We start from the raw sequence: 22221 nt of genomic DNA, 5'->3' as shown, positions 1-22221 counted from the left end.
TATGAATGATGTAAGGTTGTGACCTTTCTATCAAGTAGCTAAAGAATGATGCAAAGTCTATTTGACCAGGGAGTTGAATTTGCGTGACGGTGTGCGCGCGTATCGATAAATTCACTCTGAAAATTTTTCTTTTAAGCGCCAAAAGAAGTATAACTTGAAAATTATGTAGATATATAATATAATGTAATTAATTATGATGTTCAGGTGTGTCTAATTAGCAATGCTTGATCAGTGATGTGAAAAATTGGCAATATCACTCCGTTGTAATTAACAGCTCAAATTCAGGTCACTGAGATTCAACTCTCGCCCCAATTAATGGGTTTGAATATAATTTTAGTTTGGGATTTTTTTTTAATTAATATGAATAGTAGATTTGTAACTTTGCCAGATACTTAGAAGTACAAATTTATAGGTAACCTTGTATCTATATGAATATATTTTTTAAATATATTTAAATTATTTACAGATAATGCACTATTTTATATTATATTTATCTTCATATAATAAACGTAATTATATTTAAATTAAATAATAAAAAAAAGTGTTATTTTTTTTAATATAAAAAAAAAATGCAAATTCATTCTGAATAAATACTTCATCTCAAGCTTGTGAAAAATCTAATCAAGGGTTTTCAAATATGGCATATTTTGAACGCCAATATTTAGCCCAATGGAAGCATACATTGTTGGTAAGAAAATGGAATTGACTAATAACTACTTAATACTGAATCGCATATGATTGAAAGTATGAACAAATAATTAAACATTGTGCTTTTTACAGGGTTGAAAAGGTTGTGAAAGGGAAACACACACATGCATCAAACACACACAGACACACACACCTACGTAAAACGAAACACATACATATACTTACTGATATAAAAATATTTTAATTGCTTCAATGGTCTTTTTCTCCTCATAACATGAACCAATTTGGAAAAAAAATATACAACCAATTAAGTTTATTTTAATTTTTATTTAACATAATAAATATTAACATGATATCATCAACAAATTATGTGAATTTAAATTATGTGCTAACGAGATTTGACTGCATGAATTAAAAAATAATAAGGCGGTATGAATTAACTAATTTATAAAATTCCTTGAACATTTATTAACCATAAAATTTATATTCTAACAATACTTAACATTTCCAGATTGTTGAGTTAAAGTTAAAATCTATTTAAGAATAAAATTTTGTGCCAATTATTCTAGTAACATGTGAAACTCGACAAAAGTGCTCATATTAATGCAACAATATCTACGAAACATATTGTACCATATATTACACATTGAGTCGTTGTAATAAATAGACTACAGTTTAATTTATATAATATTATATCGTCCAGCGATTTATCCGAATCTTATATGACGTGATTCTAACAATCGAAAGTATTAATTTAGTAAATCTACGTAGTTTTAAGGTATATTACAAAGTACAGCTAATTCAGTCTAGAAAAGTATAGATTTAGATTTAAGAAAAGAGGATTTCACAGATTATTATTTGGTGACTTTAGGAGATATTGTGTGTTATGATTACTCTGGATGGTGTTATAAAATAGAATGTAAATCCACGATACAACATTTATCAGGGATTACAAACATTTTTTGTGTCAGTGTAAGGTTGCCAGCATAAAAATAAAAGAAACAAAACTGCTTACTTACCTGTTTAAAGTTATGCAAATATCAAAACATTGTTAATAAAGATGGCAAAGTGCTATCTGTTTTTATTACTTTCTATTACAATACAAACCAATTTTCTTTTACTTTTAAATGATAATTTCTAAAATTTAATTCCAAAAAAACAATCTCACTATTCCAATGTTGAAAATCGAATTAAAACCTTTACTTGATTCAAAAATCTTGCACTTATAATTTTAAGCCAATTTCTTCGAGTAAATAATAACTTTGATCAAAAGAGCTAATTAGTATAAATGTTATGACTATTTTGTTGAATAATGATAATTTAGAACCGAATTTTATTTGCATTGAGTGTATATTTAAATCAAAAATTATTGAAAATAGAATATAACGGAGTCATGAACGAGAAAAATTAAAGCTTTACTTAACAACAGTAATATTCCGATACCAATTCAATACAGACTCTTAAATCTCCATAAAACTTGTTTGAATCTCAAAATTAAATTGATTCTATTATGAGTAACATCTTTGCATTTTTGTAAGGCGCCAGAAAAATAGTTAAGTTTTAGGATTCACACAGAATATAGCTAAATTGAATTGACTTTTGATAGAAGAAACACTCTGTAACTAAGTGTTACTTTAATCAATATTGTTTACAGATAGCTCTCAGAAAAGTCTAAGTCGGAAACAGAGGCTCGTGAGGAGCGTGTGTAATTCGTTGAAGTGCCATAGTCAGATGTTGCGGTTGCTAAGTCCGCTATCACTGCGCTTGGACCCGTACCTTGGGTCACCCCGTCCGTCGCTGCTGCCTCTCGCTCTGCTAACTTCTGTTTCAAAATACGTATTCTTTCTTCTTTCTGTGGGCAAATAAATATTATTAACGTTAACAATATGTTATGTTTTTAAAGTGATAACCCTCAACCCTCTAGGATTAATACACAAAAAAAATTTTGAAAAACAAAACTTTATGAACGATGTGCGATTCGAACCCACGACCTACGGCGTTCCGTGCCGGTGCTCTAACCAACTGAGTTAACCGTTCGAGTAACGCCTCGTTATAAAATTCTGTTTGCTTTGTTCAACTACCACGTTGTGGCTTCATCTACAGGATCTACTTTACAGTTGATAACCTGCTCAACCCCAATATTTGCATATTAGGAAATTGACTTGAAATGTCGCTCTTGTAAGTCTAAACAATATGTTATGTTTTTAAAGTGTTAACCCTCACTTCTAGGATTAATACACAAAAAAAATTTTGAAAAACAAAACTTCATGAACGATGTGGGATTCGAACCCACGACCTACGGCGTTCCGTGCCGGTGCTCTAACCAACTGAGCTAACCGTTCGAGTACCGCCTCACTATAAAATTCTGTTTACTTTGTTCAACTCCCAGGTTGTGGCTTCATGATGGCTTCTCTAACTTTTCCGGTCATTTAAACAGCGACTATCACTAATATAAGTACATACTTTAATGAATTTTTGAGAAAGTCTATACACTATGGCCTATAAGAGCGTTATTTATCGTACTTTAATGTCGACAAAAAACACAGTTTTCTTAGTGCCACAACAAAACCAAACAACTAAATCTAGCTTAAGGAAGGTGGGTTCATAGAAATTTTTGGTAGTACATATAATAATACGTATTACATACTAAATATATTAATATTATTTGCCATGATACTAGGTAGTAGGTATATTCTGTAATTTTCATATTTCCCGTGTTGGCTGTATGGGTGTACCTTTGCCATTCCTTGAAGTAAAAATAAAACTATTCACTAGAGATATGTAAAGATGAGAACTTAAGATTTTGTTTGTTTCATTTAAAATTATATAGTAGTAGAAAAATTATTATATGCGATAAGAAATCGGATGCATCCGTCATCCGATTTCTTTCCGTCAACCGATAGATATAGTTCTACGACTATATCGGACCTAGTGCGTAAGCTACCACAGATATAGTTGTCCGACTACTCCGGACCGTGTTTTCACGGATACGTATCGGATTCATGTAGTGCTAAAGCGGTCTAAGTCACGCAGTTCCGACACATTGTATCATTATTAGGAAACTGTAGTATAAAGAAACATTGGTTTTAAACAATGACGTTCCATACTCATATAAGGACATATCATACGTAGTCTGATAGCGGCAATAGTCTGTATAGGCTGAACTGAATAAATGCTTTACATTGCTGCTTTTTGAGTGAGAAGAATAATTTAAACAACTGGAGTAATTGCGGTAATGTATAACTGCACCAGTCGAAGCTTATTAAGGTGTAATTTGTCTCATGTTTCATATTTCGGCTTTGTTTTCTACAACGTGATTTGTCTATGTTTAAAGAACGTTAATGGTTTTAAAGTTATATTATATACGAAAGAAAAGAACTTACTTAACTTATTACTGCCTAAGAAAAAATTTAAATTTAGTTTAGTATGAAACAGTGATTTGACATAAGTATGAAATAGTAGTAATTACAGTTTGGCGATTGGCGACGAAGTATAATCTGGAAAAGTTTGAAAGCGAACATTAAAGCCGTCATCAGTCAATCTATCAATGACTGCACGTTTCATACAATCGAGTGAATCGCGTTTTTTCTTAAAGAATTTCGCTTTTCTGCTGGTGACCTCTCGTATTTTAAAAGTAACCACGTTTTTACAAACCTTCAGCGTTTTTTGTAAGCTAAATTTACACACTACGTTTAAATTAAGTATTCCATCAGGGAATAAAACGAACATTATAATAATAAAAACACAACAGCGAGTAACAGTCATTCAACTTGTGCAGAAAATTCGTGAAACTTTTAAAATGTGAGCCATTGTTTCTTGTGAAGTAATCTCAGTTCGACTATAAAAACTGGGTTGTTTTGTATTTTTATTTAAATGAAAAATAACTACCAAGTTTTTGTGTATTTTTTCGTGTTTTGTGCAATTATTACTTCCATATAAGTTTTGGGATAGCGTACAAATGTGTTTTTCTCTTAATTTTTATATAACACTAGCTGACCCAACTAGACGTCCATCTGTACATAATAAATAAAATACTGTTATTTAGTGAATTTATCAATAATATTTCATAACATCAAGAATAATTTCGTAAAATATGCTCCCTGTTGCTATAATGAAATTGTTTCACAGCAGAACTGTCAAACCGTACGTCAATAAATTCTCTTATAGAAAATAGGTCCATACAAAACAAATGTTGGTAATAAAAATAATTATGAATCCCAAATCGAAATAAAACTATCCCATCTTTATCAGTTATTCTTCCTTAGGGGTGTCTCTTCTATGGCATTTTCGTACGCTTTCACCGCATGTTCAGGGCTCTTAAAGGGAATAACTCGAAGTTTATCTTTAGTTCTTGGGAATAAATAAAAGTCGCAGGGCGCCAGGTCAGGACTGTAAGGCGGATGACTCATTATCTCGACACCTGCTATACTCAAATATTCAACAGCCCGTTTTGTGGAGTGCGCTGAAGCATTGTCGTGATGAAGGAGGATCCTGCTTCGAGGGCGCTACTGTCGAATTTTTTCGAAGACGACAGGCAAACAGCGATTGACATACCAGTCTGCAGTAAATGTCCTTCCATCTTCTAGCACAACTGTCGCGAAATGACCTTTCCGACCAAAGAATGAGGTAATCATCTTTTTCCTTGACTTCTTCTTTTCTTTACCTTAGTTGGCCGACCCTCGAAAGGAAACACCCACTAAGCTGATTGTCTTTTAGTTTCGGGTTCGTAGCAATATATCCAGCTTTCATCACCTGTGACGATGTCAAATACAGCATTTGAGTCACCGCCGTTGAACTTATCTAACATTTGGCGACACCAGTCCATGCGAAGGTGTTTCTGGTCGTCGGTTAAAGTATGGGGAATCCATCTGGTACATAGCTTCGTGACGCCTAAATGTTCGTGTAATATTTATTGAACTTGACTCATACTAATGACTAGGCTTGCCCGTATATGCTGATAGGTCACTTTTATCTACCTCTATCATGCATCGCACAGCACTGATGTTATATTCAGTAATCACTGTTATAGGACGTCCCTCACGCGGATCATCATTGAGATTGCTACGTCGTCGCTTAAACTCGTTAAACCAAATTGTAAATAGTGGCACGAAATGGGGCTTCATTAAGAAATGCTGATCGCAGCCTGTCATAGCTTTGTTGTTGAGTAACAACGAAGGTGATAAAAAATCATTGACCGAAAATTTTCTCGCGTAAGCTTCAATTTCACGTGTAACTAGAGTTTTAGATAATTCACAAAAACAAATGACAAATGAATGCAATATACTACATTAGGTTACCAAAGAGTTCTAAAATTGAAATTCAAAAAAAGTTTTCATTAGCAATGTTTAACTGGCCAGTTCTAAACATTTTCACTATTACCCACGTACACTTCACCAGTGGTTAGTGACCCTGCATTCTGAGCACGAGACCCCGGGTTCGATTCCCGGTAGGTGCAAACATTTATGTGATGAATATGGATGTTTGTTTCCGAGTCGTGGATGTTTAGAAGGATTTATGTATGTTTAAGTAAGTATTTTTTTTATTTTATTTTATTTATTTATTTTAAGCAAACTTTACAGCATTTCTATTCTACAGATTAATTCTATAAACTATATACATGTATTGCCTTTAACAAAGTTTGGCAGATTAAATTATAATGAAATATGTATAGTGTGTATGAATATGTGAGAGTGTTATGAGTTGTGAGTAGTGTGTAGTGTTCAGTCTAATGGGCATCGTTCTTAGCTTGGGACGTGTGCTCGATCTCTGAGTTTATAAATTTATTACGGCTGATGAAAAAAATGTCAATATCTTTAAATTTTTTTTCGTATAAATTTACTATCCTGTGCAAAACAGAATGTCTGCCATAATTAGTACGCGGTTGGCCAACGTCGAAAAGACGTCTACTCCGTGTATGTGCTGTACTGGCCCATACTCCGATCCGTCCGGTCAGAAGCGAACAATCTATTGCAGAGTTAGCCACATCAAATAATAATTTCATGTCTGCTACTTTCCGTCTATCGTCAAGGGTAAGAAGACTAAAATATTTAAGTCTATCCTCGTATTCGTCCTTTCTTCGAAGAACATTATTTAGGCGACGTGTAAAGGACCGCTGAATAGACTCTAATTGAGATATGTAAGTAACATACGATGGGGACCAGATTGGTGAGGCGTACTCCATAATGATACGAACATAAGCGAAATACAAAATTTTATGGGAGGCAATTTTTTTTAAACTTTTAACATTTCTATGTAAAAATCCAAGCATTCTATAAGATTTTTGTGTTATGTAATCATAGTGACAAGTGTACAAAAGCTTACGATCCATCATTACTCCAAGATCACGGACGTGCTCAACTCTGGAAAAGTATGTTGTATTAAATATATATCGTTGTCTTGTACCCATAGTACAGGCTAATCTATTGTGGGGCAAGATAATTTGTGCAAATGTGAGTCAATATTATATTATTATTATTAATTTTATCTTTGCATTTCATATTGTATGAGCTTGAAAATTAGTTCATGAGGAATTTTTTGGCGAGTGAAATAATAAAATTCAGTGTAAGATTTCTATAACAATGATTCGAAATCGCTGAGTGACAACTAATAAACGAAACATGGACGTTCACACTGATGAAGAATATGTTGTGAGGATAGAGATGTAACCATAAGAAAAAAAAACAGTTTGAAATGCAACATGATTGGTCAATAGGTGCAGTTAGGCTGAATAATTTGATACATCAATTTAGAAAAACTATAAGAAAGCGTTTGACAGGCTGTATCATATTATGATAATTTTACAGAAATTATATAATTAGTAAATACTAAAGCTAAACACCTAAGAGAAATTGCTACCTATTTGGGAGACCTAGGCAGAAATTGAGGTCTTATTCTCGGGTTGCAGTAAAATCTGGTGTTTCACAAGGCTCAATTCTCGAACCTTTACCCTTTACTATGTTAATAATGAAGTTCACTGAAAAAATTAACTTTAGGATGGTGACCTACTCCTCCATCAAAGTCCTTGCTATGTTTTTTATGGAAGAGGAGAACAAACCACCGCACCGTACGGGTCACCTTTTATTAAATGATCACCACCGCCCACATTCTCTTGCAACACCGTTTCAAAGAAGTGTTGCCAGCCTTTTAGGGGTCGGGTCCAATGAAATTATAATTTACTACAACTGTACTAATGCTCAACTTTAATTGATTGTCTGATTTTAAAAGTCATGTAGGTACACTGACAGGCTCTATACTTTTTCAACTAATTCAACGTTTCTGCTATGAATTAAAGAATGTACAAGTTATGAGACTTAAAGGTGAAATAATTATTTTTAAGTGACGTTAACGAATCTCTAAATGTTATGCAATATAAGAAGCTTCAATCCATCCTCTCAAAACCATTTCGCTCAAAAAGTAGGATTCCAATTATACTTAAGATAAGGGAAAACTTGAAAAAGTGCTATGATCTCAACATCAACATAGTTCTAGCATGGATACCAGGCCATACAGGTATACTGGGTAATGAAAACGCAGATGCTTGTGCCAGGTCAGCTGCTCATACAGGTTCCCAACAATATTCTCAAAACTTCTCTCATGACTTGTGCTCCACCTTGAAAATAAATATGTTTGAGAGGTGGTCAAACATCTGGCAGGTTTCCGAAACTTCTAAAGGCGTCTTTTATGGTGATATACAACCTGTAACCCCTTTAAAACCATGGTTCTCGAAATTTAGATTCCCCAATAAATCAATAATATCAACAGTTTGCCGGTTACGCTTAAACCACTCTTGCACTCCAGTATTCCTAGCCAAACTAAGAATTAGAGACCATTCTCTATGTGACTGTGGACTTGATGAGGGAAATGTAGACCATTTGTTCTATAAGTTATATAATAGTGTTATATAAGTAATACTATCAGTGTTTGTCCACTATAATCTAACAGCTTGTATATTTGTTTCAGGTATAATAAGAAAATAAATCTGTTTTGATTCTGGGCACCGGTCTTTACTATAATCACTTGTAAATTCGTTTTCACCGATCAAATGACACACTCTAAGCTTGTTGGTCTACTGAAACGTGACATTGGCGAGTTGTGGTGACCCTTCCACAGAAACCACTAGAAATAATAGAATAGAAGTTCTAATAAATAATATACCTATTCTAATAATGCTGAGCAAAATCAGACCTTATATAATAAATGAATTGCAAAAATCTGCAACATCCATATTATTATGTGTCGCAGAATATAACCAACAATATGTATATTAAAACTCACATTCGTGAATAGTAAGTTTACTTGAAATATATTAAACTAGCTGATACCCCGCGACTTCGTCCGCGTACACACAGAACTGAGCACGTAGTCGCGACATCAATATTTTTTTAAATAGAGTAAATAAATAATAGTTTAAAAACTAAAAAAAAACACGCTTTTTTGTATGAGCAGCTGACCTGGCACAAGCATCTGCGTTTTCATTACCCAGTATACCTGTATGGCCTGGTATCCATGCTAGAACTATGTTGATGTTGAGATCATAGCACTCTTTCAAGTTTTCCCTTATCTTAAGTATAATTGGAATCCTACTTTTTGAGCGAAATGGATTTGAGAGGATGGATTGAAGCTTCTTATATTGCATAACATTTAAATATTCGTTAACGTCACTTAAAAATAATTATTTTACCTTTAAGTCCCATAACTTGTACATTCTTTAATTCATAGCAAAAATGTTCAATTAGTTGAAGAAGTATAGAGCCTGTCAGCTCACTTGTACCTACATGAGTTTTAAAATCAGACAATCAATTAAAGTTGAGCATTAGTACAGTTGTAGTAAATTATATTTTCATTGGACCCGACCCCTAAAAGGCTGGCAACACTTCTTTGAAACGGTGTTGCAAGAGAATGTGGGCGGTGGTGATCATTTAATAAAAGGTGACCCGTACGGTGCGGTGGTTTGTTCTCCTCTTCCATAAAAAACATAGCAAGGACTTTGATGGAGGAGTAGCTCACCATCCTAAAGTTAATTTTTTCAGTGAACTTCATTATTAACATAGTAAAGGGTAAAGGTTCGAGAATTGAGCCTTGTGAAACACCAGATTTTACTGCAACCCGAGAATAAGACCTCAATTTCTGCCTAGGTCTCCCAAATAGGTAGCAATTTCTCTTAGGTGTTTAGCTTTAGTATTTACTAATTATATAATTTCTGTAAAATTATCATAATATGATACCTGCGACTTCTATAACAAAACCGATCCGAACGATAGATAAAATTATATAAATTAACAAAAATCTAATTTTGCAAATTGGAAAATGGAATAAAATCATCAAATGAATGTATTGTCATCGGTCCTCTATAAATCTACGGAGATTGAACGAAATCTGGCCGTTTAAAGTGGGTCAAACTCGCGCCCAATTGAGTCGGTTACAAACAAGCATACATACAGGTGAAGCTAATAAAAAGCGTTTTAAAACTCTTATAATATGTGCTGTCACGACTTTTTATTAATAATGATGTGTTCTGCAAAGTCATAGTACATTAATTTTTTTCTATTATCAATCGTTTTCGCAACGCATGCGTTGTAAAGAATATTTTAAGTTAATTTTTTACACCTTGAGTTATACAATATAGCCTATGTCACTCGGAAATTATGTAGCTTCCCAATAATGAAAGAATTATTCAAATCGGTCCAGTAGTTTCGGAGCCTATTCGATACAAACAAACATTCAAATCTTTCCTCTTTATAATATTACTATAGATAACAACACAATCTTTTATTCATCTATTTCATGTTTTTTCTGAGTTAACTACGTTTTAGTTACCTGTGCGATTAATTTTTGCAATTCCTCATTTTCCTTGACTAGTTCCCGGTAACGTTCTTCATCAGCCGGAGCTGAGCCAGAACCTGATCCTCTGCTGCATTCCATACGCTCCGTTGGATGACGTATTATTTCTATTACCTGTGGACATTCAACTTATTTACATATAATGTATAAAACTTAGATATCTTATACGCCTAGATAGAGCCGCTTGATTTAGTATGCGTGACAAGCTACGTCTTACACTCGAGATTTGTATGTCGCTTTGTGTTACTGTGCGTGAATTGCTCAAAATAGAGGTTAACTGTTAACCTCAATTGTTTCCACATTTTCACAGCTGTCACAGTCTATCTAGACGTATAAATGATCTAGACTATAAATAAATTATTATTCAAGTGTCCTTTCTACTAAAACTGATTATAGGAACTTTTGGTCTAATACTTGTGGACCTGTCAGATTTATCCTGCTAGAAGGTTGCTTAGATATTAGTAAATTACAACACACATTGATGAAGATAACAGATTTTCGCCATATCTAGTAAAAAAAAGTCCCACGACATAATCGCAGACCAACCTACCGGGTCCGATTGTAAGTCTAACGACCGTTTTCAGTAACCTATCTATCCTTAGTTTTACTTACTAGCGGTAGACAAATCTATTCTTTTACGCTTACTTATATTTCAATAATCTATCGGCATAAAGCATTGGACTATAACTATATTCGACATAACTATGGATAGATAAGATCTTGTCATTAAACGGTGACAGCAATGTATCCGTAAATATTTTTATTTTTATTTTTTTATGGAATAGGAGGACAAACGAGCGTACGGGTCACCTGGTGTTAAGTGATCATCGCCACCCACTTTCTCTTGCAACACCAGAGGAATCACAAGAGCGTTGCCGGCCTTTAAGGAAGGTGTACGCGCTTTTTTTTAAGGTACCCACGTCGTATCGTCCCGGAAACACCGCACAAGGAAGCTCATTCCACAGTTTAGTAGTACGAGGAAGAAAGCTCCTTGAAAACCGCACTGTGGAGGACCGCCACACATCCAGATGGTGGGGATGATATCCTAACTTGTGGCGTGCGTGCGAAGGTGGAACTAGAGATACGTTATTGAAAACGGCCGTTAATCATCCAAGGACTAACAACTAATTGATATTTATCAAATTTTACGGTCACATGAAATTGGACGAATATCAATTCACTTATATGATGACAATATTTATCATTTCCCAGACATAATTTCTCTTCTTGCACAGGATGCCAGCTAGATACCACAACAGCGTCTTTTCCTGCCGTGAAGCAGTAATGTGTAAGCATTACTGTGTTTTAGTCTGAAGGGCGCCGTAGCTAGTGAAATTACTGGGCAAATGAGACTTAGCATGTTATGTCTCAAGATGACGAGCGCAATTATAGTGCCCCTTAGAATTATTGGGTTTTTCAAGAATCCTTAGCGGCACTGCATTGTAATGGACAGGGCGTATCAATACCTATTAGTTGAGTTTCTTGCTCGTTTCGTCCCTTATTGTCATAAAAAAGTTCATTTCCAAAAACTTGCCTTGTCCCGATACGGTAATCGATTCTTAAAAAAATATGACTGCCAGCGATGTTATTATTTTTTGTTAATTAAGTTGATATTCTTAAATCTAAGCAACATTCCGTTCTTCAAAATTAAGTTATAGCACTTTGTATATTCTCTACTTATAAAATGACAAGAAAAAGACTTTATATAATATACTAGCTGACTCGACAGACGTTGTTCTGTAGATAATAAATAAAATACTGTTTTATAGGAATTTGCCAATAATATTTCAAAACATCAAGAATTATTTCGTAAAATATGGTCCCTGTTGTTATAATGAAATTGTTTCACTGCGGGACTGTCAAACCGTGCGTCATTAAAGTCTCTCATAGAAAATATATCCATACAAAACAAATATTAAACATATAATTGTAGGTCCCAAATCGGAATAAAAACTATCCTATCTCTCAAGTTGGACTAAACTGCGCTCCATGAAGTAATCCCCATTAAAATCCGTTCATTAGTTTAGGAGTCCATCGCGGACAAACAACGTGTCACGTAATTTATATATATTGAGAAGATAATACCTTATGGAATCAAACAATATACATGAACCAAAACAAAGTGGGTATTTGAGCCGACAGTTTCCCAATTTACAACAAAAGATTTAAGAGCTCAAGAGATTTTATAAATTTGAAAGTTGAAATTCAGCCCAAATACTAATCGACAACAGCAAACGAGCGATAATCACTGCCTTACGTCATAACAGACCCGTGACGTCATTAGTCTAATGACTTCCCTATAGCCTAAATAAGAAAGAATCATTATGAAATAAATATTTTATGAAAGCTTTTAAAATAATTGTTTCATGAATCATTTTCTGTGTCTCCATGACAATACAAATGCGTTATTCTGAAACGTCAAATAGTCGTTTGATCTGAATCCTATCCTACTAATATTATAAATGTGAAAGTTTGTATGTCTGGATGTATGTTTGAAGTTCTTTAACGCAAAATCTACTGAATAGATTTTGATGAAACTTTACAATAATATAGCTTACACAGCAGAATAATAAATAGGCTATAATTTTTAAAATTATAGTGTACAAAATATAATATATGTATATACAAAATATAAAAGAAGTGTGATTGTTACTAATGAATACAACTAGCGCCATCTCTTATCAACTAGCAAGCAAAAGATCAATACAATTTATATGGCAAAACAACGTTTGCCGGGTCAGCTAGTATGATATAATTCTACTCAATTCATTTTATTTATTAATAGATTATTAAACAACAAAAGTGTGTCAATATTATATTATTGTTATATAATGTCTTCAATGTAATGACTAGTAAGTAATACAAATAAAAATAAATATAAGTAATGTTTATTTTAACACTATAAGTAATTTTTCTGTTTCTTCATAACAGGACAATATATTTTGAAGTGCTTTCCCCTTTACCTTCCTTTAGTTTCACCTTTACGAAGTAGCGGTAGATTCAATAAGAAATAATTTTTTTGACCTTCATAAGTGTCATTTCTGTGAACTAAATGAATTAAGTGATTTTGCTTTGATTTGATTTATATGTATAGGTAGGGCACTACTAAGCCAAAAATTTATAGATATATTATTTAATCTTTTATGTATCTGTAACAATAGTATAACATTTGAAAAATTTATTATATTTTATTTTGTCCTACTGGGTATAAATTATAAAAATAAATTTTAGTGCTTGCCAGAATTTTTGGGTTTTTCAAGAATCGGCACTGCATTGTAATGGGTAGGGCGTATCAATTACCATCAGCTAAATAAAGAAAACCTAACTGTTTTTATGATTTTCAAAGCAAAGTTTTTTATCAGCAAAGTCATAAATCAATTTGTCTATGGACCACAAACTTTTGTAAACTTTAATGTAAATAAATAAAAAAAAAAAAAAAACTTAGTGCGTATGTCAGTTAGGGTCGTATTATTCTGAGACGTTTCATCTATACTAATACAGGGTGGACCAAAAGTCCGTTTACATTTGGATCGGTTGCCGCGTCTAGCAGCGGCGGCGAAGAGGGGTGAAAGGGTTACGCATTGCAAGAGCGGCTAATGGGAATTTAGTACCATGGCGTCGTTTAGCCGTAGTCAACGTGCATTTTGTGTACGCGAGTACTATCGAAACAACGATTCTGCGACCTTAGCTCAACGAAAGTTTTGCAATCATTACAAGATACGACACAAAAATCAAGCTACATCAGGTGTGTTAATTAAAAAATGGGTGCTCAAGTTCGAGAAGACGGGTTCAACAATGGATTTACCTCGATCTGGCCGGCCTAGAACGTCGAGGGACCCCGAAAACGTGGAGCGAGTAAAATCGTCTGTTCGTGACCAACCTGGACTATCAACTCGAAAGCGGTCTGCTGTCCTTAACGTGCCAAGATAATGATGTATTAAACCGCATTCTCAAGAAAGATTTAAGTCTACATGCCTATAAAATCCAAATGGTGCAGGAATTAAGGCCTCAGGACCATGCCACTAGGTTGCAGTTTGCGAACGAAATGGTAGAGCGATTCACCAGTTTTACAAACATTTTTTTCTCAACAAGGCACACTTCCACCTAAATGGGCATGTTAATAGACAAAATTGTCGTTATTGGAGTGACACTTAGTCATGGTGATCAAAAACCCCTGCATTCCAGCCAACCAACCCAGTAACTCTTGACGAATTAAAGGATCGTATTCGCACAGAAATCCAAAACATCTCAACAGAAACATGTAAAGCTGTTATCGAAAATTTCCGCTCAGATTGCAGCAATGCCAGAATAATGAAGGATTGCATATGGATAATGTGATTTTTAAGAAATAAATCCCCGTTTTGTTTACTATCGAAAACAATAAACAATTTTCATCTACTGTAATTAGTGTTTTTTTAATCATCAATCCAATTATAAACAGACTTTTGGTTCACCCTGTATTATAAAGCTGCAGTGTTTGTTTGTTTGTTTGAACGCGCTAATCTCTGGTACTACTGGTCCGATTTGAATGATTCTTTCAGTGTTGGGTAGTACATTTATCGAGGAAGGCTATAGACTATGTATATTTTTTTCAAAATTAGGGATCCGTAATAAAATTGCTATTTTGTAACACAAGGTGTAAAATCGAAAACCTATTTTTGCGTGCGCTGCAAAAATATTGACAATAGAACAAAATGATGTACAGGCTATAATATAGGCAATATTTTATTACTTATAAAACTATCGCGTGAATTATATTTTATATGGCAAAACAACGTTTGCCGGGTCAGCTAGTAATATATATATCCCGGAACACAACCTACATAAGATATGTTTTTTATGGAATAAGGGACGAGACGAGCAGGACGTTCAGCTGATGGTAATGGATACGCCATATCCATTAGAATGCAGTGCCTCTCAGGATTTTCGAAAAACCCAAAACTTCTGAGCGACACTACAGTTGCTCTCGTCACCTTGAGGCATAAAATTTTAGGTCTCATTTGGCCAGTAATTTCATTAGCTATGGCGCCCTTCGGTTCAAAACACAGTAATGTTTACACATTACTGCTTCACACAGAAATAGACGCCGTTTTTTAGACCCATAATCTAGCCAGCATCCTGTGCAAAGGAGCCTCTCACTTGTAAGTTGATAAGCGTGCAACATTTCAAAACCCATAACATATTGGTATTTATTTTTTATCGCAAGAAATCGCCAAAATAGCTCATTGCTGAACCCTTCTCGACGGTTTATATAAAGCTTATATATTAAAAAAAAAGTAATTATCTAATCTATAAAAAATGAGAAGAAAATTAATTGTTTCATTACATTTATATTTTTTATAGACAGTAAGAAAAAAAACCACCAAAATTTCCCTAGCTTTTACAGTTGGAGCCAAGCTTATTATTCAATCTAGATAAAAATTGTACGAAAATTTATTAATTGAACACCAATACTATTTAACATGACATAGTTTTGTAAATAAAATTGTACTGTGATAGTAATAAATTAAAAATGCTTCTAGTTATGAATTAATACTACTTCTATAGCCGAGTGGTTAGCGATCCTATCTACTAAGCTAGAGGTCCCGGGTTCGAATCCTGGTAGGTGCAAGCATTTATATGATGAATATGGATGTTTGTTTCCGAGTCATGGATGTTTAAATGTATTTATGTATGTTTATATGAATATATGTATGTTTAAGTAAGTATATTGTATTAAATATATCATTGTCTTGTAACCCATAATACAGGCTATATATGCTTAACTTGGGGCAAGATAGTTTGTGTAAAAAGTGTGTCAATATTTAAAAAAATACTATGGTGATCTAGTACGCGAGAAGCAACCTAGCTCCACTCGATTCCTGAAGGACATTGGCTCGGTCCCCGGCCTTAATAAAATACCTTCCATTTAATTTGTTACTCCAAGGCAATATGATGTCAACATCAATGTTAGCCCGCATGAAACGAGAAGAATAACTTTATCGAGTGTTCTTACCTCTGCAGTGAAGTATCAACTAAAAATTCCAAAGAGTACTTATGAAATAGTATCGACAGCACTTATACGAGCTGTAAAGTTTATCGATAAACTGCATACAAACTCTTGATAATATTACGAAACTAATTTTTCCAACTCTGTACGATGTTGGGTTTTGTGCTATAAAAAAGGAGGTGGTTTTGAACTCAGCTTAATTAAGCATTACTTTAATTAATTTAATCACTACATATTATAAAACAAACTTGTCCGCCGTGTCTATCTGTTCGCGATAAACTTAAAACTGTACCGATTTTCCTGGTGTTTTCACCAATGGAAAGCGTGGTTCTCGAGATAGGCTTTAGTATATATAGAAATTGTATGAAGAATTTTGTGGGACTCAATTGATAACGCAAAACTGACATTTTCGTACAGAGGGCAATCTCTAATAAATTAATAATCCGATATTTAATAGATTAGCGGCCGTTTTCAATAACCTATCTATCTTTAGTTTAAGTTACTAGAGGAAGACAAATATATCCTTTTACGCTAACTTACATTTCAATTACCTATCGACATAAAGCATTGGACTATAACTTTATTAGATATAACTATGGATAGATAAGATCTTGTCATTAAATGGTGAAAGCAATGTATATATAGAGATACGTTATTGAAAACGGCCGTCCGTAGATCCGTACTCTCAAAGATTGTGTGATTGATAAGATTTAAATCTCTATCTATGGATTGATTATTGGCATGCTTAACCCAAGATTTTTTTTAAAATATTAATCCTGGATTCGAAACATTGGATTAGGATTGATTATTAATCTCGGGCGTTAGAGTGAAGTTACAGAGAGACGAGAGCAGTGAGATATGATTGGGATCATATCGTAGCACGCTTGCTTTGTGATATGTTTTCACTCAGATCATTTATTCATTGTTATTAAAACATTGTTAAATGTTCAACGGTTAAATACATTAAAAATAAAAGAAATATTCTAAAACTACAACAAATGCTGATGAAGGGTTCTTTTCACCATTACACAATATAACCAAAGTTCTGTTAAAAATTGTATATTGTATGTGTTTATATCAAATAATATCTATGTCTATAGCTAAAATAACTTTTATATTTTGAGCATGTGATAATTTATTACTCATTTCCTCAAGACGTCACAAACAAAGTAGCAAGGGCAATTGGACCACATTAAAACAAATTGAATTTAGTCATTTATTAACCGACTTCAAAAAAGATTCATCTTTAATCAATTCGACACTAGTTTCGCCTCTACACGAGGTATTCTCAGGAGATGTCGAATTGCCAATTTTCATTTTTATTCATTAAATTCATTATTTTTGGAGACGGTTTGGAGGAACTATATGCATAGCTGTAGGTGAGATGTGCTTTTGTCGCACGCGCAATGTGACAAGGCGAGCGGCGATGGTGGAGCAGCGGCGGTAGGACACCGATTCCAAAAATGAAAATAATTGTAACTAGAATTAAAATAATTAATTAGATTGTATAAAAATACGCAATTTTTTTTTAATTTTTATCATATTACTAACCGACCCAGCAAACGTTGTTTTGCCGATACTAAAAACACGATACAAAAGTAACTCTTGATAGTAGATGGGTGAAAATTTGAAGTTGTATGTATGTCAAAAAAATTAAAAAAAAAATTTCGTGTGGACCACCCTTAACATTTAGGGGGATGATAAATAGATATTGTCCGATTCTCAGACCTACCCAACATGCTCTCAAAATTTCATGAGAATCGGTCAAGCTGTTTCGGAGGAGTTCAAAGTTTAACACCATGACACGAGAATTTTATATATTAGAGATATCTATTGTTTTTTTTTAAGTTGGTTGTTTTTTCCTTACAGTTTTTTATCATTATAGAATACTTTTTGTCAGTATTGAATGAAATTGTGTAATAATTCCAATTAGCTATTTCTAGTCAAAGCCATCATGAGTTCTGAATGCAGGTTGCACTTAACCCCATTATGAAATGAAGGCTTAACCAGATTACTGAAGGGTCTAGTGTTGTGTACAACAAATTGTGCAGCAAGCATACATTATAAGCTGTCTTAATACTACTTACTAAGCATTTTTAAATGAACAAACTTTTTGAGTTTGAAAATAGCAAAACTGTTAGCACTCAGGGACAGATTAGTTACTTGAAAATTAAAATAATTTTAATATGAACAGGTACTTATTATTCAGTATTTTTATCAAAATATCCATATGTCCAATGGTCTATTTATAAAAGTCATACATATTACATCTTATGTATAAAATTCTTGTGTCGCGGTGTTTGTTACCAAACTCCTCCGAAACGGCTAAACCTGCTTGCTGTGCATATCGGGCTGGTCTGAGAATCGGCTTACATCTATTTTTTGTACACCTAAATGATAAGGATGACTCACTACTAAATATTATATTTTTTTGTCATTTTTTATTTTGTTTATTTTATACTCAGCATTAAAAAATAAATACAACTACAAATTTTCAACGACGATTTTTATATTATTCTGTTCCCTCCACAGATCCGCAATAGGGTTGCAAGATCGCAATCGAATATAATAATTATTGTAGTACGATACATTTTATGTACGATTTATTTGGTAGTTCTGAGAATCGGTCGTCATCTATTTTTTATACCCCAAAAATATTAATTATACATTTTTTTTTATTACTTTACATTTCAATACAACGTTTGCTGGGTCAGCTAATTCATTATATTATTCATTTGTTCATTATACCGGAGTGTGTTAGTGTGTGTGCCTGAGCACTAGCGTAGTAGTAGTAGCGTAGCGTAACGTAGCACACGTGCACACGTAGCAACGTACTTGATTGTGTAATTATGTTATTAATGTTAGGTAATAGAGTAAAGCAAAGAATGTATTAATTTAAATACTTACGTAATTAGCAATCTGGGCTTGCCTACAAATGTTAGTCAGTACAATTAATTATACTATTCAGTACGAATCAAATCAAATCAAGAATATTTGATTCGTAGATAAATTGTATTACACTTGAAATATGTCATTTTTTCATACAGTTCGTTCGGAATGCAGATTTCCTTAGAGAAGAACGAGCAAGTAACACTAAGGTTGCTCTTATCAAGACATAATGGTATTACAGGTTCTTATTTTCAATTTAATTTAAAAGTAATGAAACAAAATACACAAACGTCAATTACTTAATGCCCTACGAGTAAGTCAAAAACAAATGTAAATTAATAAGTAAAAACATAGTTATAGTTATTGAGTACATACTTAAAGTACAATACAGTAGATGTATCAATCCACACATACCGTAAATAAAATAAAGGCATTATGCGAGTATTTTATTAGCGTACATGTGAACTACGCCTTATTCACCCATTGCTTATTTTTAGATATTCAGTATATTGGTTCAAAGTATTCTAATCAAATATGTATATTCCTATTCAAATATTTGAATAGTTCGGAGTCATGTTTTCATTTCCCAGTCGAGATAGTATTATTGAACATTTCAGTCAATAGTCGTGACGAGCCTTATACACGGAATAATAATTGGTAACCTAGCGTATATTGCCTCTAAATTTAATAGTAGTTTACTTGTTAAACTAAGATTCAAATTGAAATTACGTCGGGGATGTTTGCTGAGACGTACATATATTGTTTTTACGCGACTATGCGTAAGTGGGGCATTCCTTTGCATAGGATGCTGGCTAGATTATGGGTACCACAACGACGCCTATTTCTGCCGTGAAGCAGTAATGTGTAGGCATTACTGTGTTTCATTCTGAACGGCGCCGTAGATACTGAAATTACTGGGGAAATGAGACTTAACATCTTATGTCTCAAGATGACGAGCGCAGCTGTAATGCCGCTCAGAATTTTGGGGATTCTCAAGAATCCAGAGCGGCACTGTGTTTAATTGGGCAGGGCGTAATAATTACCGTCAGCTGAACGTCCGCTCATCTTGTCCCTTATTGTTATAAAAAAATGGTTAGATTGTCAGTACCTGATACATGAGCTTTCAAGTTGGTCCTGTCCTAGGTTAAGAAGGCTTAGATTTTAAGATATATTATACTAACACTAGGTTTTAAGTTACTTTGATGCTTTGATGGTCGAAATATTTTTTTTTTAATAATTATTTATTAAAAATCATTATTTTATGGGTATGTAAATTGCAATTAGAACTTACATTGATATTATATTTGAATGAACAGTTCAAGGTATTCTAAGTCTTATTTCCTATGTAAATAAGCCGTCCATAAGTCGTATTAATAATGGATTGGAATACTGAAGAATCAATAATCAATGGAATAACATAATAATGGCATAAAACTGAATTAATACAATAAAGATTCAAACGTTTTATTATATAAGTTTTATTAAATTTTGTATTTAAAAAACGAATGTATTTCCGAGAAAGTGTTGTACAAGTATGTAATATTCCTACTTAATGTGTAAACGTATTGCTCTACCATAGAAGCAAAATTAGTATCGATATAGAGCTATCAAAGATTGAAACTAAATGATTAGAAGGACAATAAATAGTAGTTAAAAAAACTTAAGAACACGCTTTTTTATATTCAAATTCAAATTTAAATATTTTTATTCAAAATAGGATTTAAAATCAATTATTGAACGTCAAAATCTATCACCCATTCAAAAGAGACTGCCTCAGACCTGAGAAGAATGGGCGCAATAAACTCAGCGGGCTTTTTTTTAATATAAAATATGGATTACAATGTAATATCGTACAATAAACATTTATAATTAAAGAGCCTGAGGGTGTTCGCTTTATTCCCAGTCCGTGGTGTCATTAAGAAAATCGTTTATATTATAATAACCTTTCCCAAACAAACGTTTTTTAACAATTCTTTTAAATTTCGTAACACATTTGTTTTGTACATTTTCTGGGATCATATTGTAGAAGCATATACATCGCCCAACAAAAGACTTACTAACTCGATCCAACCGAGTAGTAGGTATAACAAGTTTATGTTTGTTCCTCGTGTTAACATTATGAATGTCACAGTTTCTAGAAAATTCCTCAATGTGCTTATGAACATACAAAACATTATCAAAAATGTATTGAGAAGCAACAGTCAAAATGTTTATTTCTTTAAATTTTTCTCTTAATGATTCTTAAGGACCTAGGTTATAAATCGCGCAAATAGCCCTCTTCTGCAGCACAAAGATAGTATTAATATCGGCCGCACTGCCCCATAACAATATACCATAGGACATAATATTATGAAAATAACTAAAGTATACTAATCTCGCCATATCTATGTCAGTTAACTGTCTAATTTTCTTAACCGCATATGCTGTAGAACTAAACCTATTTGCCAATCCTTTAATATGGGGGCCCCACTGCAATTAGGATTCAAGAGTAATGCCAAGAAATATAGCAGATTCCACTGGTTTTACCACATTCTCCATTTAATAAAATATTCGCATCTACATTTTTGACATTTGGCGCGGTGAATTTAATATATTTGGTTTTATGATTATTTAACAATACGTTATTGGCGCTAAACCAGTACACGATGTCAGATAGAGCATTGTTTACTTTGTCATACAAAACTTGGCTTCGTTTCACTTTGAATATAAGTGAAGTGTCATCCGCAAACAATACCACCTTGTGTTTTTTTTCTACAAGGTTAGGTAGATCATTTATATAAATTAGGAAGAGGAAGGGTCCAAGAATAGACCCTTGTGGTACCCCCATACCGAGAGGTGTCCCAGGAGATCTCCTG

At 33.4% G+C, this 22221-nt stretch overlaps 1 protein-coding gene across 1 annotated transcript in view; it reads right to left on the bottom strand.

The window, feature by feature from the left end:
- Nucleotides 1–1046: 1046 nt before the first annotated feature.
- Nucleotides 1047–22221, bottom strand: part of LOC126965760 (gamma-aminobutyric acid type B receptor subunit 1) — a 167426-nt gene continuing 146251 nt past the window's right edge. Inside the window, exons 14-15 of the mRNA XM_050809525.1 lie at nt 10465–10602; nt 1047–2500 (exon numbers count right to left, since the gene is read on the bottom strand). Coding sequence (XP_050665482.1) covers nt 2297–2500; nt 10465–10602 — 342 coding nt within the window. The 3' untranslated portion in view covers nt 1047–2296. The remainder of the gene's footprint in view (nt 2501–10464; nt 10603–22221) is intronic.

This window comes from Leptidea sinapis, chromosome 8 (assembly GCF_905404315.1).
Source record: "Leptidea sinapis chromosome 8, ilLepSina1.1, whole genome shotgun sequence".
Taxonomy (NCBI): Eukaryota; Metazoa; Arthropoda; class Insecta; order Lepidoptera; family Pieridae; genus Leptidea; species Leptidea sinapis.
This window is presented reverse-complemented; position numbering and strand designations above follow the sequence as displayed.